General features: G+C 46.4%; 3 protein-coding genes across 3 annotated transcripts; all 3 read left to right on the forward strand.

Moving 5' to 3' along the window:
• LOC8077136 (peroxidase 2) lies at positions 3,276-4,880 on the forward strand. Its single transcript, XM_002439791.2, has 4 exons — positions 3,276-3,658; positions 3,761-3,955; positions 4,074-4,236; positions 4,361-4,880. The coding sequence occupies exons 1-4, from the start codon at positions 3,401-3,403 to the stop codon at positions 4,711-4,713; spliced, it is 969 nt and encodes a 322-aa protein (XP_002439836.1). The 5' UTR covers positions 3,276-3,400; the 3' UTR covers positions 4,714-4,880.
• On the forward strand, positions 8,251-9,801 carry LOC8077137 (peroxidase 2). Its single transcript, XM_002439792.2, has 4 exons — positions 8,251-8,599; positions 8,702-8,896; positions 9,014-9,176; positions 9,292-9,801. Exons 1-4 carry the CDS (start codon positions 8,342-8,344, stop codon positions 9,642-9,644), a joined length of 969 nt encoding a protein of 322 aa, XP_002439837.1. The 5' UTR covers positions 8,251-8,341; the 3' UTR covers positions 9,645-9,801.
• On the forward strand, positions 13,024-14,728 carry LOC8077138 (peroxidase 2). The gene is made up of 4 exons (XM_002439793.2): positions 13,024-13,447; positions 13,593-13,787; positions 13,943-14,105; positions 14,205-14,728. Exons 1-4 carry the CDS (start codon positions 13,181-13,183, stop codon positions 14,558-14,560), a joined length of 981 nt encoding a protein of 326 aa, XP_002439838.1. The 5' UTR covers positions 13,024-13,180; the 3' UTR covers positions 14,561-14,728.

Consider the following 24,195-nt stretch of genomic DNA (forward strand, 5'->3'; position numbering starts at 1 on the left):
CCGACGATCCTCCGAGTGGAAACCTCCACTCGATCAAGGAAGGACTCCTTGGTCTCATCCTCCGGAATACCCGCGCCAAACCGGGGAAACGGCAAACCTTCCGGAGGACCAAACACAGGGACTTGCACCATCTCAATGGTGAACTCATCGGTCCTGCGGCCAAGGGGCCAGTAGTCAGCAGCGACCATCTCCTCAACCAAATCCCGGCCTCCGGAATATCGGCATGCCAGCGCAAATGCCTTATCACAAGCCAGTCGCTCCTCCGACATCTCCTGCGAAGGATCAACCTTCGAGAAAGGCTTCAGCTCCTTCATCAACGACGCGTAAGGATAAACTTTATCAACGCTGCCGTCATCTAAAGTCTTCGACGCAGCGGGGGTCCTCACGTAGAACCAGGCTCTCATCCAATCCTTCTCCCACTTACCCTTTTGGCAGTAGGAGATCTCGCACCTTGGCCCAGGCATTGTGCGGCGCGGCATGAACGCGCAGCTTCCAAACTGCGCAATGCACTCAACACCTTCGGCATCCTTCACCTTCTTAGGTTGACGCTGAAGTTCAAAATACGAGCAGAAAGTATCAATGTGGGGCATTGCTCCGTAGGATTCACACGCCCAGGCGAATTTGCTAAGTGTCAGTATCCCATTGGGACTGAAATGCTGTAGCTCCACGTTGAAACTCTCCATCACTTCGCGAAGGAAATGATATGGAGGCATCCGAAGCCCGCAGGTGAAGAAATCCCTAAAAACAACAGCATAACCTTCACCAGGCGCAGGCACCGTTTGACCCGCAGGAGGAGCCTCCGCCCGACCATCCTTGAAAAACCTAGCCTCAACCATGTCAGCGATATCCTCCGTCCTCACAGTCGACTGCCCGAACTCAAAAGTAATCGCCGCCATCTCCTCAAACTCCTTCGCACTGATCAAGTCACCAACAGAAGCTTCGACGTCAGATAACGTCTCCTCCAGATCTCGAGCTGCGGCCACCTCAAGCATCCACTCCTCAAACCTCCGCAGCCAACCTCCAGACCTCACACTAAGGAAGTTGCGCAAAGGACCAGAAAAATCTGACCTCGAAGGACGCGGTGAAGGAAGCTGAGCCACCGTAAAACCTCCGACAATACTTTAGAACTAAACAAAAACGCACGCGAGCAGCTCAGAGAGAAAGATGTAGCGAAGGAAGGTGTGCAGGCAATGAGCAGCAGGGGTGAGAGCTCAAAGCTCCCCAGCATCCCCTTTTATAGGGGGGGGCCTGCGACCGCGCGGCCGTTGCGATTCCCCGCGCCCAACGGCTATAAGCGGAGGAATCGGCCAGACCGTTGCGCTTCGTCAATGCCAACGGCTAACTCCAACGGCAATAACATCCTCCGCAATCCTCCGCAATCTAACGCGCGTAGGATATCATACTAACATAGCAGCAATGATCGGAGGATCCCGGCAAAATAAAGAAACCAAGAAAATTTATGACTAAGTAAAAGAAACAGTTATCCAACATTTGCTAACAAACACATCCTGCGCACCAGGGGGGAAGGGAGCAACCATGCTCATAGTCTCCGCAGCGTAGCATGTTTTTGAGCACATGGACCGCAGGAGTGCCATTAGCCCAAAAAGGGGGGAACTGTTGGGGAAAAGCTGCATCCTTCCCCCTGGTAGCGTCGGAGGTTCTCCTTCACCTGAGGAACCTTCGACGCCTGAAACGTCGGAGGATATCCTTCGACGGGAAATGCTAATGTTGACGACTCGTCTGGTCGTGCAAAGTGTGTGCAGGGACTGAGACACCGGCGGAGGTCCAGGAGCGAGGAAAGGTTGGAACCTCCGACCCTCCCGGGTCCGAGGATGGCGGGAGAACGCAGCCAGGCCAAGGAACCTCCGACTGGACCAGGCTAAGGAGGAACTCCCGGGGAGGCCGGGTCGAGCAACCTCCGACCAGCCGGGCTGCGGAACCTCCGACACCAAAGCGTCGGAGGATCCGCAACTGGGCGGAGGATCCAAGCCTCCGACCTGCTGGGGCCCCAGTCAAAGGATGAACGAAGGGTTTGCAATGTGAAATTACGCGGGTGTATTAGGGTCAGTAGACTGCGATGAAAGAATATGCTGGAATATTCCCCCACCGTCACGGGGCATTTATGTAAATGTCATTGGGTCGGTTTCCGGGCCCTATATAAGGGGCGTGATGCCGCCATTAATAAGGGAGAGCATTCACTGTGTTCACCTACTGTTGAGCCCGCTGCTCGTCGGAGCTCAGACCTCTCACGGCACCGAGTGAGAAGGTTCTCTATTCATCGTACTGCTGGGGAGTGCGGAGAGCATCTCCCCAACATTTAATTACACCCGAAATTTAAAAAAACTTTTTAAGATTTTGTCATCCTATTGAATCTTACAACACATACATGAAGCATTAAATATAAATAAAAAAAATCATCCTTTCCAAATTATGAGTCACTCAAAGAATCTTGGAGAGTCAAATTATTTTAATTTTGATCAAATTTATATGATAAAATAATACGTAATATTTAATGTAAAAACAGCCAGTCAAAATGATTAATTGGAATTCCAATTAATCATTGAAGAAATAAAAAAGGAATTAAAGAAAATAAAAAAATCCAAGTCTTAAATGAAAGGGTCTGGTTGGAATTATAATGTCAACTTAGTATCATTAAGTTGTTCGTTACCTATTTGATGTTATAATCTTTGTAATTCTCTCTATAATTTTGGTCAAATTTGAAATGTTTTGACTCTCCAATGTTTTTGGAATAACTTACAATTTAGAATGGAGAGAGTAGTAACTAATTACATAATTTATCTATAATTTAAGAGACAAATCTTTTGAGCCTATTCAATTTATAGTTGAACAATAATTACCAAATACAAAAAAAAATGCTACACAAATTTTTTTTCATGGTTTTCGGGAGAAACGGAAAAGGATTGAGCACCTTTCCCCTCGCTTTCCCACCGCACGCTGGCGCAACGAACGCGCTCCACAGCAATCACCTGGCCGCGACCTCGTCTCCTCCTCGAGCTGCCATCGTCCACCGCCGCTCTCCAGGCTCCAACCGTGTGCGAAGATCGACGAAGCAGGCGCGGCAGCCGTCGTCGACCACTTGTCCCCCGCCTCCCCTGTACGGAAACTCAATATACTAGCTCCAATCCAAATTGACAGGCTCCGGCACGAGGAACCTGTCAAACGCGCAACCAATACCAGTTCCGTCTCCACGCCTACCGCTCCAGACTATAAAACCTGCCGCGCGCCCCCATTCCCTTAGCATCGCATCGCATCGCATCCATCTCTCTCTCTCTCAGTCTCAGCTCTGCAAGCTTCGCCTGCAGCAAGCACGACCAGTCAGCACGCAGAGGTCAGATAGCTAGCAAGCTACACCTACTGCAAGTCTGCAACTCAGGAGCCCATGGCCGCTTCCTCCTGCTTCTCGTCCCCCGCCACGGCGTTTGCGGCGTGCTGCATGCTCTTGCTCGCCCTATCTGGAGCCGCGCTCGGTCACCGTCCCAGCGGCGGCGGCGGCTCGGCGCTGAGCTCCACGTTCTACGACGCGACCTGCCCCAGCGCCTACGACGTCGTCCGGCGCGTCATCCAGGACGCGCGCGTCTCCGACGCTCGCATCCCGGCCAGCCTCATCCGCCTCCATTTCCACGACTGTTTCGTCACCGTGAGCACCGGCGTTATATTAGTCATTGTCCATGACTCTTCCACGTACTACACGCATTGCTTCCATCTGACAATACACGCTTAATTATTTCTTTCATTTCAGGGTTGCGACGGCTCGCTCCTGCTGGACGACGACCTCCCGGCGATCCAGACCGAGAAGCGTGTGCCCGCCAACAACAACTCGGCGCGTGGCTTTCCGGTGGTCGACGACATCAAGAGCGCGCTGGAGGAAGCGTGCCCCGGCATCGTCTCCTGCGCCGACATCCTCGCCCTTGCAGCTGAGATCTCCGTCGAACTCGTATGCACTCGAGACCTCACTAGATCTTTCATCAACCCGCGCCGACTCTACCTATCACGCTCACGCCTGATGATGTGAACTGACGGAAGGAACCATGCATGGATCGCTATATATGCAGGCTGGAGGACCACGGTGGAGCGTGCTTCTTGGCCGGCGAGACGGCACGACGACCAACGTCCAGAGCGCCAGGAACCTGCCCAACTTCTTCGACCCCCTGAGCGTCCTCCAGGAGAAGTTTAGAAACGTCAACCTCGACGACACTGACCTCGTCGCCCTCCAAGGTAATCAATCTACATCTACTTAGTAACTTAGCGACGTAGGAGTAGCAAAACAAACAGTTCAAGCTTAGAAAGCTCAGCGTGTGCCTTGTCACAAATCTCAACATATTTGCTATTTCTACTTCAGGAGCGCACACATTCGGCAAAGTGCAGTGCCAATTCACGCAGCAGAATTGCACGGCCGGGCAGTCTAGAGGCGCATTGGAGAACTTGGACCAGGTCACACCCAAGGTGTTCGACAACAAGTATTACAGCAACCTCTTACAGGGCCACGCTCAGCTCCCGTCCGACCAGGTTATGCTGTCGGACCCTTCTGCGGCTGCGACCACGGCTCCCATTGTTCATCGGTTCGCAGGCAACCAACAGGAGTTTTTCAGAAACTTCGCAGCATCCATGATTAAGATGGGAAACATTAGCCCACTGACAGGGAAGGATGGGGAGATCAGGAACAACTGCCGGAGGGTTAACAAACGCTACTGAATCTGAATATATTGGTCCAATTCGATTGATTCCATTTTTCTCTTAACCAAAATGTGAGGCTTTTGTGTAAATGATTCTTCTGTTTCCATTTCTCAATCTTTGTAACCGTAAGGTGTTTCTCTTACATTTTCCCCTTCTGTAAAGCAAATGTAAAAACGTTCTCATGCTGGTCGTTTGTCCATTTCACCAAAATTGAGTTCATGCAATTATTTATGGCTCTAGCACGGCATAAATTTTTAAACTTACATAAATATTAAGAGAATTTTTAAACGTCATGTAATTTGGAACAAAGAGAGTAGTAGCATGTAAATGGCCCCAAGTGATTGAGTGGTGTGTAAGAAGGCCCTTGCAAGACCATATAAGAGCATCTCCATTTAGAGCAGGATCATGTTTAGGGTATCTCTAATGGAGATGCTCTTATATATGGCTCAATGTAATGCCTAAATTTTTTAGAAAACGAGTTGGACATTTTATTAACTATATTATTAATTATACAAAGGTAAAATTACATCTAGCCCCATTCAAGGGGACCTTTGTAGGAAAAAAGAAACTATATTGAAGTTCTTCTTAGGTCTACACCGTACCATTTTCATCGCCTCCAGCTAGGACATATGCCACGAGTCGCTCTCCTCTCTTCCTTGGTAGAAGTAGAAAAGGATGGCGAGTAGAAGCTCGAAACCATTCTCCAACAGATGAAGAAGCATCGCAATTAATAATTGGCATGTTAGCATGTCGAACAAATCAACATGTTCTTGAAACATTGAAATGTCCCGACGATAGAAAGCCGTCAGCTGTTTCTTCATCATGAGGAAAACAATCTGATGCTTCTCTCCTTTATGGCAGACAACAATTGATGGATGGAAAAGAATCCATCAAGAGGTTTAAAAACCTCCAACCAAAACTATGAGCCTAGGTAAAGAAAATTAGAAAAACACGCATCTCCATTGTCAGAGCATCTCCAAAAGACTGTGTAAAGTTGATCTTTAAAAATTAGGATTTAGAGGATATGTAAAATAGATAGCCTTCCAAATAATTGAAGCACCGTAACAGTCTCTTTAAAAGTTCGGCCATTATCAATATATATTTGATTGGATCACATCAATAGGTAAGATTTTTTCCCGTCAAAAATTGGACTGTATGTAGACAAGAATCGCTAGGTCGAGACGGATAGCGAGTGACACCCCTCACCAATTCTACCGACCTAGCATTTTGGAAATCGACATAACGATACTGTTGGAGACATTTATTTTGTCCACAAACTCAAAATTGGACTGCATGCAAAACTTGAGTCTCTTGGAGACGCTCTATGGCTACCAGAGTTGGCCTAGAAGGACAAAAAGTTGGCAGTGGGCACACCTGCACCACCAAGATCTAAAAATAAACCCTAACCAAAACTGTTAACTATATATTTTTTGAGATAACAGAGTACAACGCAGACAATTTTTTGAGATAACAGAGTACAACGCAGACACTCAACACGCACGCACACTCACCCCTATGAACACACGTACGCAAACCATACCCCTATGAGCACCTACGAAGGACTGAGCCGGCAAATCTTGAAGTTCACGAAGTCACCACAGGCGCCTCGTTGTCGACGGGCACGTCGCCTACCACTTAATGCATAGCGCCGGTAAATTCTGGAATAAATCCAGAATTAAGTGCCGCACCCAGGATTTGAACCTTGGGTGGGAGCCTCCCAACCAATGGCCTTTGCCATTGCGCCGTGAACCTCTTGGCAAAACTGTTAACTATATGCAATGATTATCCACCTCCTACGGCTTTCAAAGAGGCCGTGGTTATTCAACTACTACGGTGTCGAAAGGGAGGTAATACCTCAAATGAATCTAAGCCTTTGATTTTTTTAAACATTAAAATTAATTAATCAAATAATTAATTAATATAGGAGAAAAAAATATTGTTGAATCCTCAAATCATGGAGACAAAAGCCATAGGTGCCCTCCTCCCTTCCACAAGCCGTGTGGCCCTTCCTTTTCAATGGTTAGTGGATAATCGTAAAAATAAGAAACATGCAGCCCCACATACCCCCACATATATTGTGTCAAGAAAATATTTGTTGATAAATATATTCTAGACCTTTTACACTCATTATTTAAACTTGTAGACATACAATTGTATGATTGTATTTTCCGTCAAAAAAATATACGGTTGTATTAAAGTTGTTAAATAGTACACAAAAGTCTAATGAGAAACATGTCATGTTAACTAATAAAACCCATTAAACAAATCATATAATGTGATAATGAACACATCATGTCACGTCACATGCAAATCCGACATGTTTTTTTTTGCGATCTACAAATCCGACACGTTGATACACATGCAAATTCAAATGTATTAAGTCACATTACATACAAAAAGTGATCTAAATCTAGATATATCAAGTTCAAAAAACAAAAAAAAAGACTTATGATTTCCCCTGACCATACATGCATGCATCAATCAAATCTAAAAAAAGATTATTTAAATCTCAAAATTTCCTAATTTATCATTCTTTATATAATAAACATATATATATTTCAATTATTACCTCATTGAAGGTAATATGTGACTATAACCGTCCGATGGAAACATTTAAGAGTTGCACAACAAAGCCCGTGGATGACTCAAGTCACCGTCCTGTAGATAGGAAAAGAGATGCTGCAGCGCATGGCAATGCGTACTTAGTCTCAGGGAATTAGTGATTGGGCCTGAAAGTGTTGTGAATAAGTTTGGTCCATCATGAGGGCGGCGGCCCATCAGTTGGGGTGGTTCATTTGCGCTTTTGAAGCTACGCTCTGGGAACGAAAGCGTCGACGTCCTGCTTCGCAAGCATGGCTGCCGCCTGCGGAACAGCGAACAAGATTGACTTTTCCATGTCCAAACTGGTTACGGGCACTCTCTCGTGAACATCAACTACACTGGCATGCTTCTTCCTCAGCTCGGAGCATGCCTCTCGCTCGCTGACCCGCCCGGCCACTCCATTGCCGTTTGCCCATTTCCTCGCAGCTGCAGGCATGGTTGGTCGCCGGTGTGCGATATGATGGCAGGACAGGACACCCCACCCTAGTATCCTACCCCAGTGCTGTTTCTTTCGATTACATATATTTCAGGAGAAACGGAGAAGGATTTGATCGAGCACCTATCGCTTTCCCACCGCGCGCTGGCGCAACGAACACGCTCCCCATCCATCAGCAATCACCTCGCCATGAGACCTCGTCTCCTCCTCGAGCCGCCATCGTCCACCTCCGCTCTCCAGTCTCGAGGCTCCAGCTACCGAACCGAAGAGTATATCCGCAGCAACCGTGTGCGAAGGCAAAGGTGCGGCAGCCGTCATCCACTTGTACCCTCCCCTGTACGGAAACTAACACGGAGTACTATTACTATAGCTCCAAATTGACATGCTCAAACGCGCAACAAATGAACAAATACCAGTTCCGTCCCAGCAAATAGTCTCGGCGCCTACCGCTCGACACTATAAAACCTGCCGCGCGCACCCTTTCCCGTCGCATCCAGCTCTCTCTCAGCTCTGCAAGCTTCGTCTGCAGCAAGCAGCAGTCCCCAGCTCTCTTCAGAGGTCAGATAGCTAGCAAGTTACACCTACTGCAAGTCTGCAACTCGGGACTCCATGGCCATGGCCGCTTCCTCCTGCTTCTCGTCTCCGGCCTCGGCGTTAGCGGCGGTCTGCGTGCTCTTGCTCGCCCTAGCTGGAGCCGCGGTCGGTCACCGTCCCAGCGGCGGCTCGGCGCTGAGCTCCGCGTTCTACGACGCGTCGTGCCCCAGCGCCTACGACGTCGTCCGGCGCGTCATCCAGGACGCTCGCGTCTCCGACGCTCGCATCCCGGCCAGCCTCATCCGCCTCCATTTCCACGACTGCTTCGTTAACGTACGCGCGAACAGCTGCGCTGATTTGTATCTCCTCTGAATTCTGACATATATTGCATCATCTGACACGAACGTCCGTCCGTACTACGCTGATCTGTTTCAGGGTTGCGACGGCTCGCTCCTGCTGGACGACGACCTCCAGGCGATCCAGACCGAGAAGCGTGTGCCCGCCAACAACAACTCGGCGCGTGGCTTTCCGGTGGTCGACGACATCAAGAGCGCGCTGGAGGAAGCGTGCCCCGGCATCGTCTCCTGCGCCGACATCCTCGCCCTGGCAGCCGAGATCTCCGTCGAACTCGTAAGCACTCGAGAAGAGAACTCACTCTTTCATCAACCGGCGCGGCTACCTCTATGTATCACACCCACTCTGATGCTGTGAACTGACGGAACGAACCATGCATGGATCGGTGTGCAGGCTGGAGGACCACGGTGGAGGGTGCTTCTTGGCCGGCGAGACGCCACGACGACCAACGTCCAGAGCGCCAGGAACCTACCCAACTTCTTCGACCCCCTAAGCGTCCTCCAGGAGAAGTTTAGAAACCTTAACCTCGACGACACTGACCTCGTCGCCCTCCAAGGTAATCAATCTACATCTACTTATCGATGTAGCAACACAAACAGTTCAAGCCTTAGAAAGCTCAGCATGTGCCTTGTCACAAATCTGAACATATTTGTTATTTCTACTCCATTCAGGAGCGCACACATTTGGCAAAGTACAGTGCCAGTTCACGCAGCAGAATTGCACTGCTGGCCAGTCCCGCGGCGCACTGGAGAACTTGGACCAGGTCACACCCAAGGTGTTCGACAACAAATATTACAGCAACCTTTTACAAGGCCGCGCTCAGCTCCCGTCCGACCAGGTTATGCTATCGGACCCTTCTGCAGCGACAACCACTGCTCCCATTGTTCATCGGTTCGCAAGCAACCAACAGGACTTCTTCAGAAACTTCGCGGCATCCATGATTAAGATGGGAAACATTAGCCCGCTGACAGGAAAGGATGGGGAGATCAGGAACAATTGCCGGAGGGTTAACAAACACTACTGAATCTAAATACATCAATTCAATTTGATCGACTCCATTTTTTTAACCAAATGCAAGGCTTGTGTAAATGATTCTTCTGTTTCCATTTTTCAATCTTTGTAACTATAAGATGTTCATCTCACATATTTTTTCCCCTGGAAAGCAAATGTAAAAAACGTTCTCACGCTGATCGTCGTTTGTCCTTAGAATTCTTTTTTTTTTAATATCAAACTAGCTCATCGCTCCAGCATGCATGGCTTACAATTTTAACTTACATCAATATTAAAAGCTTTGTGAATTAATTTAGTATGTATAATTAGTCAAAATTGATTACCTTTACTCTATTTTATTCATTTCCTAACACAATGCCTATTTAGATACTTATAATCTCTATTGGTTGTGATAATTTATCAATTTCTCTAATAATGACCAGATCTTTAAAATTATTATGATAGTTTTTAGAATTTATTATTTTTCTAAAGTATCTAGTGAGGATCAATGTGAAAGTTCTATTTATGGCCTCCGGTTAGTAATGCTAAATGTCATACTTAGTTAGAATATAAGTTTATGTTATATGAGCTCTTATTGCATCTCTTTTTTTTTGTAACATCATGAATCAGTATTTTGGTTTTCAATTTTGATCTTATATTTGTTGCAATTATTTTAATCCACTTGAAACTGCAATGGCTATTGTACCTTTTATTCAAAAATTTTGTTTTATGTTTTACTAATTCATTTTTATTTTATTTTAAAAAAAGGTTCAAAGTCTTATACTAAACTCTTAGTTACTGCAGTAGAATAAATAGTCATTTTAGTCAGCACAACACTCAAGATGTTGTAAAATTTCCATATCAAAGAATTACATGTAAAGTAGTATTGTTTTATAAAAACTTTGAGTGCTAAATTTTAAACTGAATATATATATATATATACACACACACACACACACACATACATACTGTACAAAATTATTATGATGCGGTATTAATATAACTTAAAGTGAATTATCAGTGTCATTTGTTTGTAATTTGTTAAGGAATTTTTTTTTCATGATTTATAAACTTTTAAAATAAATATCTGTTACTTGATCAACGTAGTGACACATATCATTTATGTTTACCTTTAATTTGATATCACATTTTGTGGTTATTGAAATATTTTCTATAATAGTTTATATTTGTATTTAGAAGTAGATTCTAGGTATATGATAGTTTGTTTTTATATCAGCATATGTGGGTACTTTAGATATATATCAAACAGTTACTCTATATATTTGGCAAATATCAATAATTTTAAAGCTAATTTAGGTGATTACTTTGCTTTATCTTACGTAGTGGCACGCTGAGTAATTTTGATGCAAAATTAAGGGTTATTTTAAATTATCTTTCATAATGGAGACTTGACAATTATATGCAAATTTATAGATTACTTTATACATATTTTTATAATAGTATACATGGGTAATTTTTTTGGTAAACCTTTCGATCCGATGGTTATTAACTTATTATTGACGATGATGATTAGATTCTACAAAATTAGGATCGGATGAGATTATTTTAAATTATCATAGTAGTAAAGAAAATCAACTTGTAATCTTTCCTCCGAACTATATAAGGCCAGCAGAAGTTCCTACACTAGGATATCCAATAGACATCTCATCCCAACAAACAACAAACATCCTAGAGCTTCATCATGCAACATCCCCTTGATGTCCCTTGACACACCTCACCGATCAATATATCCATGGATGCATGGACATCCCACAGAGACGCTATACATCCACCAACACTTGATTAGGGTATTACCTCACAATGAGGGCCTAAACCTATATAAATTTGTGTCTTCCGATGAGTTCTTGATTCGGCCCATAACCCTATTATCGTCATTAGAAATACACAACCCAATACTCATTGCTAGTGACAAAGCACCAACATAGTGGCTAGCAATGTATTGGCCATTAACCAAACCATTTACCCTATGCCATGGTCGTGTAGCAATGTGTTCATGGGAAAAAAGTGAGGGAGGAAGTGCATTATGAGGGTGGAACATGTCACATTTCTGGATGATAGGTTTACTTGGGCAGACCAAGGGCTTCGTGACTCTGTTTATTTGAAGTCATTTGAGGGATTCAGTTGACAGACCACCCCTGGAAAACATTTTCTACAGGTGATTGATATTATTTACTGTTGATAACACGAACCGCCCCACAAAGCTCAATTTTTGAGGTAGTTGGTAAGATGGCTCCTCTTTAAAAATAGTTTCGGCTGAAGTAAATTCATAACGTTTAAACTAAAGCTAGATAAAGACAAACTTTACATCAAAATTTTAACGTTCATGTAAAACTTAATAATTGATAGTTTTTTTATTCACAGTTTGTGCCAGATATGTTTGTTGAATTCTTAGATCGATACATACTATATGCAAAGTTACAAAGCTTTATGAGATGTAAGAAATTAGATGAATATTTAATTGCACAATTAGTTTAGGTCAAAAGATTCAGTAAAATATTTGTAGAAGTTATTAAGACAAAATAATACTCCTTTGATTCCAAACTATAAAGATGTTTTGGTTTTTTAGACGCATAGCTTTTGCTATACACTTAGATATACACTATATTTAGATATATAATAAAACAAGTGATTGAGTGGTGTGGTAAGAGGGCTCACGCAAGACAAGACGTCACATTTCTACTGTTTTCTACTTTTACAAGTTTAGTTTAAAAACAGTTTGAAGGATGGTTGCTAACACCCTCCACCCTAGAGACGTCTGATAGAAGTGATGTTAAAAAAAATGGTCAAAAATGATTTTCAGAATTTATCGGTGATGTTCATAATCACTTCTATACCAATACAAGCTGGAGCTGAGCATTTTGCTTCTAACTTTTGATCCATTTGGCTTCATGGAGCTGAGCATTTGGCTTCTAACTTTTGATGAGTTGGTCACATATACTCCATACCAATACAAGCTGGAGCTGAGCATCACCGCACCTTCATTTTTTTTTCTTTACTCTCCATACCAACACAAGCTGGAGCTGAGCATCACCGCACCTTCATTTTTTCTTTACTATATTTTTTTTTGGATATTTGGATATAAGATGGTGCAGTTTTGGTCACTAGCTCGTGCTCGTTACGTACGACCGCTTCTGGTCAGGCCGCAATCATATGTGTACATCGCCTCATGCTCATCATCGGTCAACATCGCAACAATATTATATTGAGATGCAACCGCGTGCAGCTGCACTGCATATCGCCGGGCGCCGGCCCTTGGAAAATGTCAAACGCACTCACAAGGCTACGATAGCCTCCGATCGACTCCAGACAAACAGTCCGACGTTCCCATCTCGCTAGCTCTCTTGACTATAAAACCTGCCGCATCCACCCATCCCTCTCGCACCCCTCCGCCGGCTCTCTTCTCTGCAGCTGCAAGCTCCGTCTGCACCAAGCATCACCGGCACTAGACTGCTGTCTGCACTGCACTGTTATTAGTAGTAGCCATCAACTAGCTATAGCTTCGATCTCCTGCACTGCACTTGTGTACTCGTGTAGCAACTGTGACCTGCAATGGCGGCAGCTTCCTCGCGCATCTCGTCTCTGGGGTTGCTGATAGCCGCGCACTGCGCGCTCTTGCTCGCTTTGGCTGGAGCTGCTGCTCACGGTCGCGGTCACGCTCCCAGCGGCGGCGGCGTGGCGCTGAGCTCCGCGTTCTACGACGAGTCGTGCCCCAGCGCCCACGACGTCGCCCGGCGCGTCATCCAGGACGCGCGCGTCTCCGACCCGCGCCTCCCGGCCAGCCTCGTCCGCCTCCACTTCCACGACTGCTTCGCCAACGTGAGCACCAGTGCTTCTTCTTGCCCGGCCCGTGGCTGATCCGTATTGCTGGTGTAGGATGTAGGATGTACGCGGCAGCTAAGTGCGTTCGTTGCAGCATATGACAACTACTGGCATGAAATGAACGAACGTCCAAATGTTTCAGGGTTGCGATGGCTCCCTTCTGCTGGACGACGATAACCCGGCGATCCAGTCCGAGAAACACGTGCCCGGCAACGACAAATCCGCGCGTGGCTTCGAGGTTGTCGATGACATCAAGAGCGCGCTGGAGAAAGCGTGCCCTGGCATCGTCTCCTGCGCCGACATCCTCGCCCTGGCAGCCGAGATCTCCGTCGAACTCGTAAGAACCCCATACCTAGCTAGCTTCTTCAATTGAACAACTAGCGTGTTTCGTACTTGTACTATAGCTAGCTCTAGCTTCCCAATCTGCTCCACGTTAATCTTGCGATCTCCACTGAGAACTGACGGAATCATGCATCAACTGCGTGCTTGCAGGCTGGAGGGCCACGATGGAAGGTGCTGCTCGGCCGGCGAGACGGCACGACGACTAACATCGAGAGCGCCAGTAACCTACCGAGCCCTTTCGACACCCTGGACAAGCTCCAGGAGAAGTTCAGAAACTTCAACCTCGACGACACTGACCTCGTCGCCCTCCAAGGTAATCTACTTACCGTTGTAGCAACACAAATAGTTCAAATTGTCGAAGCTCAAGATAGCCTTGACACAAATCTCAACATATTTCCTATTTCTACATCAGGAGCGCACACATTCGGTAAAGTCCATTGCCAGTTCACGCAACAGAATTGCACGGCCGGCCAGTCCCGTGGCCGCGGCGCACTGGAGAACCTGGATCAGGTCACACCCAAGGTGTTTGACAACAAGTACTACAATAACCTCTTAAAGGGCCGTGCTCAGCTCCGGTCCGACCAGGTTATGCTATCGGAACCTTCTGCTGCGGCGACTACTGCTCCCATTGTTCATCGGTTCGCAAGGAACCAACGGGATTTTTTCAGAAACTTTGCGGCATCCATGATTAAGATGGGAAACATTAGCCCGCTGACAGGAAAGGATGGGGAGATCAGGAACAACTGCCGGAGGGTCAACAAACGCTAGACTCTGAATGCATGCATTGATTCAATTCGATTGATTCAGTTTTTCTCTTAACCAAAATGTGAGGCTTTGTGTAAATGATTCTTCTGTTTCATTTCACTATCTTGTAACCGCAAGGTGTTTATCTTACATTTTTCTCCCTTCTGTAAAGCAAATGTAAAATCGTTTTCACGTTGGTCGTATGTCCGTTTCATGAACACTCAGTGCATAAAATTCATTTTTTATCTAACTGGCCCATAGCTCTAGCACGGCATATAATTTTAACTAAATATTAAAAGCTTTATGAGTTAATTTAGTGTGATTACTTTTACTTTCTCTATTCATTTTCTATCACAATGCCTATTTAGATACTTATAATCTCTTTTCATTTTCTATCACAATGCCTATTCATATATTTAAAACTATCAAGATAATTTTTAGAATTTATTATTTTTCTAAAGCATCTCATGAGGATTAATGTGAATGTTCTAAGGGAGCCGACAGTTAATAATGTTAAGATACACGTTGCCATATTTAGTTCAAACATAAGTTTAAGTTATATGAGCTTTTATTACATCCCATTTCTATAACACCCGACGAATCTATATTTGTTTCTATTATTATTTTTATCCACTTGAAACTTTAATGGTCATTGTACCTTTTATTCAATTTTTTTATTTTTTATTTTACTAATTCATTTTTAATTTCTTTTAATAAAGGTTTTACTCCTAGACTAAGCTCTTAGTTACCAGAATAGAATATATGGTCATTTTAGTCTATACCATAACACTTAAGATGATGTTGAATATTATAAAATAGTTATGTGTAAAGTGGTATTTTCTAAAAACTTAGAGTGCTAGAATATTCAATTACATGTATTAATATCATAATATTCTAGTTAAAATGTAAATTTATATAAAGTGATGTGGCAATAATATAATTTAAATTCTCTATGGAGTCTCTATACGACATCCAATAGACATCTTATCCAAAGAAACAACAAAACCTTATATGAGCCTCATCAGACAACATCCCTTGGTGTCCCACACCACACCATACCACACCAAGCAATATCCATATGTATGGATATCCTACAGGGACACCATACATCCACATATCAATCACCAAAGAACTAGGATATTACCTTACGATGAGGGTCTGAACTTATTCAAATCTACAGACCATAGCTCTACCATCATCATTGGGAATACGTAATCCAATACTCATTGCTACTGACAAAACACTGACATATAATAGCTATTGTATTGGCCATTAATCAAATCCCTTACCTATGCTATGGTCATGTAGGAATATGTTCATAGGAAAAAAAAGGTGGAGAAAGTGCATTGTGAACGGTGGAATATGCATGTCGCATTTGGGGACGACATGTTTAGATGGGCAAACCAAGGGCTTGTCAACTTTGTTTGCCCGGGCTTAGCTCAATCCACTACTACAAAAGTGATTTTTAGAACACCTATAGACAGTTGTCTTCTCGACAACACTAGAAATGTCATTCTAGGGTCTGACTAATAGACCGCCCTAGAAAAACTTCTTATAGAGGTGATTGATGTTATAGACTGTTGGTAACACCAACCGCCCCATAGAGCTCAATTTTTTGGAGGTAGGAAGTAAGATGGTCCGTCTTTGAAAATAGTTTTGGTGGAAGTAAGTTCATATCTTTTAAAATAAAGTCACATAAAGATAAACTTTAGATCAAAATTTAGAGCTCATATAAAACTTAATAGTTGATAATTTCATTCAAAATTTGTGCCAAATGTTTGTTGTGTTATTAGTTTTCTACATTTTATTTTTTGAATAGTTGAAACAACCTGGATACATGCACTTTGCTAAGTTATAGAGCTTTATGAGATCTAAGAGGTTTAGATGAATTTTTATTTGAACAATTAGTTTAGGTCAAGAAATTCAATAAAGTATTTGTAGAAGTTATTAAGAGAAAATAATACGCGTCCATTCCAAACTATAAGACATTTTGTTTTTTTACCAAAAACTGTGGAACTTTCTTCCCTGGGCTTTTATTAAGAAACTAGGACAAGAGCACAAACTATAAAATGTTTCAGTTTGTTAGATACACAGATTTTGTTATGCACTTAGATATACACTATATCTAGATAAATAATGAAATAAATAATACATCTAAACAAGCAAAAATATCTTTTTTTTAGATCACGCTTAGCGTGTATTTCATTAAGCAGAAAGAGTTTGAAACAGCATAAGGTCCCCAAAGAAAAAACTCGGCAGGCAAAGCCGAGAACAGACCGGAGCGAGACCGGAGCGAACACAGTGACCACAAAAGCCTCAGCCAGCAGCTGCAAGCAGGGCGCCTAAACCTCTATAACCGGACGCCGACCAGAAAGAGGCTTCGTCCCACTGGAGCCGCGGATGACTCCCCCCGAAACGTGCGCGCATTCCGTTCCTTCCAAAGAGACCAGCCGACGAGGAGAACAAAGGAGTCGAAACCCTTGCGCAGAGCCCTCGGCACGAGCTTCCTGGAACTCGTCCACCAATCCAGGGCGCAGCCATGCGGCAGCTGAAGCGGGTACGCGAGGTGCAGCCTGTCGAGGCACCGATGCCAGACCTCTCGACTGAAAGGACAGTCCGAAAGAATGTGGTCCATAGTCTCCGAGTGCTGATCACAAACGATGCAGACATCGGAGTCCTGCAGCCCATGCCTGAACCTCCGATGCCCAGTCCAGCATCTTCCATGCAGCGTGAGCCAGAAGAAGTAGCGTACTCTCGGCGGCGCCGCGGTCTTCCAAACCAACTTCGCCCCAGGCAACGCCACGGAGCCAAAGAACATGGCCCCATAAGCCGAGGCAGCTGAATACTCACCACTCTCGTCGAGTGACCAGGAGAACGTGTCCGGCTCCGCCGATAGAACCACCTGATCAAGCAGATCGCAAAGAGCCGCTACCTCCACCATCATCCGAAGCGAGGCGGCCGCAGTCAAGTGGCTGAGCCATGCATTAGATGGCAACGCCTCGGCCACCGTTGCTCTTCTCCTCCTTGGCCTCACCGCCACAAAGACCAACGGGGCCAAGAATTGGATAGAGTTTCCCCGTATCCATCTGTCCGTCCAGAAGAGCACAGATTCTCCATTGCCTACCCTGACCAGAGTTGCCGCATGAAATAGAGCGAGCACCGACGGCTCGGCAGGCGGAACTAGCATCCCCCTGCGCCTATCACGCCAAAGCCATTGCGCTCTAAGAGCTATTCCGGTTCTCCGTAGGTCAGAGATGCCCAGCCCTCCGAGCTCCTTTGGGCGGCACGCGATCGTCCAGGCGACCCGGTAGCGGCCCCCAGCCACATTAACATCCCCCGCCCAGACGAAAGCCCTCCTCAACTTGTCGATCTGCTGCAACGCCCACGGGGATAGGCAAAGGGCAATGGATGTGTGGATGGGTATCGCGGACAGCGTCGCACGCACCAGTACCGTGCGCCCCGCCTCGTTCAACAGCCTGCCCTTCCAGCCTGGGATGCGGGCAGCGATCTTGTCGATCAGCGGCTGTTCGTCCACCCTCTTTAGCTTGCGGACAGACAGTGGGACGCCCAGGTAGCGGCAAGGGAAGGTGTCTATCCGACATGCCAGGATTAGGTGGACTGCCGCAATTTGGTCATCTGTACAGTGTAACGGGAAGGCGACGCTTTTTGTCAAGTTAGAGAAGAGGCCAGAAGCGAGGCCAAACAAGTCCAACGCCGCCTTGATCAGTTCCAGGTCGTCACAAGAGGGCACCACAAAGATGACCAAGTCATCCGCGTACAGGCTTACCCGCGGGCCGGGTAGTCCGTGCACCTCCGAGAGCCGGCTTTGGTCAGACAGCCAAGCCACCAGGTGGTTAAGCACCTCCATCACCAGCACGAACAGCATCGGCGAGAGCGGGTCGCCCTGTCTCGGCCCGCGTGCATGACAGATCCTCTTTCCTGGCTGTCCATTGAACAAAATCCTGGTGCTTGCCGAGGAGAGAACGATGGAGATCCAATTCCTCCACCGGCGTCCGAAGCCGAGATGCTGGAGCACCTCCAACAAAAATGGCCAAGACACGGAGTCAAACGCCTTAGCGATATCTATCTTGAGCAGGACACAGGGAGTTTTCCTTTTATGAATGGCCCTGCACGCTAGCTGAACATCCCTCACATTGTCATGCACACATCTTCCCTTGATGAAGGCGCTCTGGTTTGGAAGGACAAGGCGGCCCAAGACTGGTGCTAAGCGGTTGGCCAAACACTTGGTAATCAACTTCCCAAAGCTATGGATGAGACTGATCGGGCGGTAATCACCAATCCCTTCATGTTGCTCTTTCTTAGCTAGAAGCACCAGGTATGCATCATTAATCAGATGGAAGCTTCTCGCATCCTGAGCCCAAAAAGCGTTAAACGCATTCAGCAGGTCACCTTTGATAATTGGCCAGGCCTTCTTGTAAAAGGCCCCTGTCAGCCCATCCGGCCCAGGTGCTTTGTCGCACGGCAATTCGCGAATGACAGCCCAAACCTCATCTTCGGTGAATAGAGTCTCTAGATCCTGTAGCTGCAGCTGTGGCAATCCAAGGCGCGAGATATCAAAACGTCTGGTTCGTGAGAAGCCGATGCCGAAAATACCATCATAGTACTCGAACGCCGCCGATGCTATCAGGCTAGGATCAGTGACCTGCTGCTCACCAACCGCCAGCGACCGGATCAAATTTTGCCTACGACGGTGACAGGCCTGGAGATGGAAGAAGCGTGTGTTCGCGTCCCCTTCCTTGAGGAAGAGAGCCCGAGAACGCTGCCTCGCGATCGTCCGCATCAAAGACGCGAGGCCCAGCACCCGCAGCTTTAGGGAGCGCCTAAGTTCAGTCTCCCAGGACTCCAAAGGCCGCACTTCCTGCTCACAATCAAATCTCAGGATAACCTCCCTAGCCATAGCTAGCTGCAGTCTAATGCTTTCGACTCTCGCGGCAGCCCACCTCTTTAGCTCTTTGGCCATAGCCCGGAATTTCTGGTCGAGCACCCGGAAAGGGTCCAACCCAAAACCGTCGACTGAGTTCCAAGCTGTGTCAACAGCCTCAAGGAACCCTGGCACCTTTGTCCAGAAACGCTCAAAACGAAAGCGTCGTTTGAAGATGGAAGGGGCAACAACTTGGAGCAGAAGGGGGCAGTGGTCAGAGCAGTCCGTGGACAAGGGGGCTACGACGTGATTCTGGAACAAGGCAAACCAACCATCTGAGGCAAAGAACCTATCTAGAAGCACCAGAGTAGGTTCTGTCGTCTCACTTGACCAAGTAAACCTCCTTCCCTAAATCTCGATTTCCTCCAGCAGAAGCTCAGAGAGAAAACGGCGGAAACGTCGCATGCATCTACGGTCAAGACGGTCATTGTTCTTGTCCTGGGCACGATATATCATGTTGAAGTCTCCACATAACAACCACGGTCCCCCTGCCACAGCTCTGAACTCGCGAAGCTCGTCGAGGAACTGTGCCTTGTCAATGTCTGGCTGAGGTCCATACACCGTTGTCAACCACCAGGTGAAGTCTGCCGACCCTGGCCTGGTCAACTGGACGCTCAAGGAAAAATGCCCCTTCCAAACGTTTGAGACTTCCCACGCTGGCGAGGACCAAGCCAAAAGAATCCCGCCCGAAGCCCCTACCGAAGGCACAAAATCATACTGGAAAGTAGTCCCCAGGATTTCAATAGCGAAGTCAGCAACACGGTCGGAGATTTTGGTCTCCTGCAAACAAACAAAGCTGGGCCTATGGGCAGCCACCAGAGACCTAACCACAGTGCGACGCGCCCGATCATTCAACCCGCGCACATTCCACACCAAGCAAGAAAAGGCTTCTGACATTGGGAAACCAGGTGCACAACAGCCGGCCGGGCCAGAAAAGCTCAAGCCGCCTCCTCCTCAAGACCATGGAGGTCGAGGTCCAAAGAAGAGAATTGAACGCCGCCGGTCAACAAAGTTTGCAGCGCCAGGCGCTTGCTGTCGGAGATGTTGCCATGGAAAGCCTGGAGAAACTTCCTCTTCACCTCCGATTCAGGTACCCCGTCCACCACTTGAGCGCCCATCTTTCTTAGAAGGACTTTCTGTGCCTGCATCGTAGCATTTGGTGCTCTGGGCCGGGCTGCAATCCTGCGACTCCGCCTGATGGAAACCGACGGCGGCGTGCGAGCCCGCCTCCGTCGTGGGGTGTCCTTGATGATGGGCATTTGCAGGGGGAGACAGACCTCCGCCTGCAGCTTGTCTGCGATCGGAACGTGCTGGTTGATCTGGGCTGGAACATCTGCAAGCCTCTCAACCTCCGACAGCACCGGCATCCCTCCTAGGGTGTAGGGCGAGCCCCCCTCCGGGCCCAAAGGGAGTGACGCCTGCGAGCGGAGCGCACCGGAACTAGCCAGCTCAACGTGCACCAGCTCAGACCACCAGTCATCAGAGGCACTGGACTCATCACCATCAGCAGGCAGGAGCTCGGTGCTTCCTCTACCATCATGAAATGAAGCAAGTGTGGCGCCACCTCCAGAAAGCTCCCAACAAAGCCCCTGGGGGACGCGGCGTGAGCCCTCCTCACAGATTGCGCCGGGGTTGGCGGTATCGTCTCGGGCGCAGATCCCTCCAATATATCCCTCGTTAGGCGGCAAGGCCCGAATCGGACACGGGGCATCTCCAAACAGCACCGCCGCAGAACCTTCAGGCTCCCCAGCAGTCGTCGAGACTCCAAGAGGGCATGAAACGCCCCCTACCATAACCGCCGCACAATCCATTCCGAGGTGCACTCCATTGTAGTTACTATCCCAGGAGTCACGGTCAGAGTCATTTCTCTTAGGCGATGGCCAATGGTCGAATTCGGCATCGTCGCCACGGTCATCCTGGTCATCCTGATCAACGTCGCCTCCGTCACCTCCTTCTGATGGGCTGCCAGGCGACGGTGGACGTGGTGCTTCGCTCGTGTCCTGCACAGCCACCACCCTGACCCTGACCATGTACCGGAGCCCCGGGGCCGAGTCTCTGTCCTCAAAGATTCGTGGCTCGGGGACGAAGATGATGTGCGCCTTGTCAATGAAGCCCGGGTGCCAACACTAGGCAACCACGAAGAATTCAGTGTTGTCGTCCTCAGGGGTATCTCTGAGGTCGGTGAGCTGGACGTCAGAGCAACATGAGCCGAGGATGATCTGCGCTGTGGCTGCGCTGCGGACATGCAACGGGACTCTCCTCAGAGCTAGCAGAACCCTGAAACGGAAGGAATCCGCGCTGGCCATAGAAGTCCTTCTCCACGGCTTCCAAATGAGAGGCAGGAGGTGCCCCCCAGGCCGCGATCGCAGCACCTGCTCCCTGTCTTATAGATTAGAATAGAGAGAGTAACGTGTAAATGGCCACAAGTGATCGAGTGTTGTGGTAATAAGATGGTTCACGCAATACAAGAGGTCACATTTCTATTGTTTTCTATTTTGCAAGTTTTAAAACTTTTTCAAGGATGGTTTCTCTCCCTAGATTGCATATTCACTCCTAAACTTGTTTAGTTTCTGTGGGGACCTTTGTTCCGTTATTTAAAAAAACTTGTTTAGCTTTTACTTTTTAGAGACATTTGATAGAGGTGATTGTGAATACCACCAAAAGTCGTATCTGGCCACGGGGCCATTTACGCGTTACTCTCTCTATGAGAGCTCCACCATGGCCACGGGGCTCCTCGCCCACACTTAGATCGACCGCCTTCGCCGCCACCAGAGCCCCTAAATTGCTCTCCAACCGTTCCCATGCCTAGCTGGCCTTCCTCCCCAAAACCCCTTTCTTTCTATGCCCACCAGAGTTAGGGAAGGAGAGGGTACAGTGGGAGCGAGCGCGAGTGTGGAGGAGTAGGAGGTGGAGGAGGAACCACCATCAGAACCCTAATGGTGGGGGCATGAGCGCGGTGGGGGAATGGGTGCGAGCTTCACGCATGCACGGTGGGTCATGGGCATGGCCATACTAGAGGAGGTTGTCAGAGACCTGGTGGGTGAACTTGCTGCCAGAGAGGAGACCTAGGTGCAGGATGGGAGAAGACATGGCACACGCGTGGAGACGCTACAAGAAATCTAAGGCTTCTATGACAATTGTTAGATGATAGAGCAGTTATCTGTCACAAACAAATCTTGTTGATAACCATTTTGTTCGTGGAGATGACAGATGTTTGTGACAGAGTCATGTTTTGATCATAAATGTCAGCTCAAAGTCGTCACAAACTGCTTCTACTATACATGCTTGATCTCAAATTTTGTTCGAAGTTCTCATATTTTAAAATTCAAATTTTTATTTGTATAAACAAATTCGATGGAGAATTGACCAAACTAAAAGTTATAGATGTCCATGAGTTCTATAACTTTCTTATTGATGACTTTTTCATTTAAAATCATTTAATATCCTAAAATTATGTTCGAAGTTCTTGTATTTTAAAATTCAAACTTTGAATTGTTTAAACAAAGTCGAATGGTGAGTTCTATAACTTATTGCTAACGACTTTTTTATTTGAATTCGTATAGTCTCTCAAAATTCTGTTTGAAGTTCCCATGTTTTGAAATCTATATCTTTTATAAACATAAACCTCATTAGCTATTTCTCTTGCCATACAAAGTATCCACATCAACATCTACTAGAACATTTCACTAGCAGCACATTCAACTATCTCGCCATGCAAAGTGTCCACATCAACATCGATTAATACATCCAATTAACACATGCCATTATATTTTAGTTCAAGCTATTTAGTAAACCACATCATTTATTAACATATATTGTTGTATTATCAACACTATACATATAGATTCTTAGCAATTAACATTCTAATATATTTATATTTCTTCTCCATACCTGCGGCAACGTGTGGAGGAATCCTCCTAGTTCATTTAGACACTAGGGCTTATTGTTTGGATTAAAGAAATTTCATAGGAAAATTGAAGGAATCAGAAACGGAGGAAAGGAAACTCATTCGAGCACTTAGAATGAAGGATTCGCGCAAACCCTTTCCTCTGGAATACTGTAGCCGGCAAGCAACTTCACAGGAAAGAAAAAAAATCCAATCTGATCCGTTATTTCGTCTTCCTTTGCGGAAGCTTGAGGCAACGCCTGTGAGAAGAGGAGAAAAAACGATTTACCAAAGGCGAGAAGACCTTTGACCAACGCTGCTTACCTCTCGATGCTCAAATTCACTTCGACTTACGAGCATAACGAGGATATGACAGAGACGAGGATGAGCAGATAAGAATAAGAGATATTGATTGCGTGTAATGAGAGAAGAACTAGATAGAGGTATTGCCATAATTATGGGACCCACAGCTTGTGTGCCTGTTAGGACTATAGTACTAGTTAATACACGCATGAGGAATAGTATGGCAATAATTATCTCACCTTTAACTGTTGCTCATCTTAATTTGACGTTACTAAAATACTATGATCGTTGCCAAATCTCATGATTCCCGTGTTATGGATTCCTGCGTTTCCAAACAGCCTAAACTTTCTAATCTTATGTTTTGAAATCCTGTAGTTTTTTACTTTTCATCCTATCTTATTCCTGTGTTTTTTTCCTATTCCTCTATTTTGATTTTCTTTGTTCCAAAACAGGTCCTAGACGGCTCTGCAATGGCCGTGTGCGTGCGCTACTGCGAGAAAAAAAATGGCCGGCTAACATAAAGTCTTC

This window comes from Sorghum bicolor, chromosome 9, assembly GCF_000003195.3.
Source record: "Sorghum bicolor cultivar BTx623 chromosome 9, Sorghum_bicolor_NCBIv3, whole genome shotgun sequence".
NCBI lineage: Eukaryota > Viridiplantae > Streptophyta > Magnoliopsida > Poales > Poaceae > Sorghum > Sorghum bicolor.

What these genes read in the sequence shown, in the direction of transcription:
- LOC8077136 (XM_002439791.2), top strand. Translation starts at nt 3,401, where the DNA reads ATGGCCGCTTCCTCCTGCTTCTCGTCCCCCGCCACGGCGTTTGCGGCG. An exon ending in CTGAGATCTCCGTCGAACTC is followed by an intron (nt 3,956 to 4,073) that starts GTATGCACTCGA and finishes CTATATATGCAG; the next exon opens with GCTGGAGGACCACGGTGGAG. An exon ending in TGACCTCGTCGCCCTCCAAG is followed by an intron (nt 4,237 to 4,360) that starts GTAATCAATCTA and finishes TTTCTACTTCAG; the next exon opens with GAGCGCACACATTCGGCAAA.
- LOC8077137 (XM_002439792.2), top strand. Translation starts at nt 8,342, where the DNA reads ATGGCCATGGCCGCTTCCTCCTGCTTCTCGTCTCCGGCCTCGGCGTTA. An exon ending in TCCACGACTGCTTCGTTAAC is followed by an intron (nt 8,600 to 8,701) that starts GTACGCGCGAAC and finishes GATCTGTTTCAG; the next exon opens with GGTTGCGACGGCTCGCTCCT. An exon ending in TGACCTCGTCGCCCTCCAAG is followed by an intron (nt 9,177 to 9,291) that starts GTAATCAATCTA and finishes TACTCCATTCAG; the next exon opens with GAGCGCACACATTTGGCAAA.
- LOC8077138 (XM_002439793.2), top strand. Translation starts at nt 13,181, where the DNA reads ATGGCGGCAGCTTCCTCGCGCATCTCGTCTCTGGGGTTGCTGATAGCC. An exon ending in TCCACGACTGCTTCGCCAAC is followed by an intron (nt 13,448 to 13,592) that starts GTGAGCACCAGT and finishes CAAATGTTTCAG; the next exon opens with GGTTGCGATGGCTCCCTTCT. An exon ending in TGACCTCGTCGCCCTCCAAG is followed by an intron (nt 14,106 to 14,204) that starts GTAATCTACTTA and finishes TTTCTACATCAG; the next exon opens with GAGCGCACACATTCGGTAAA.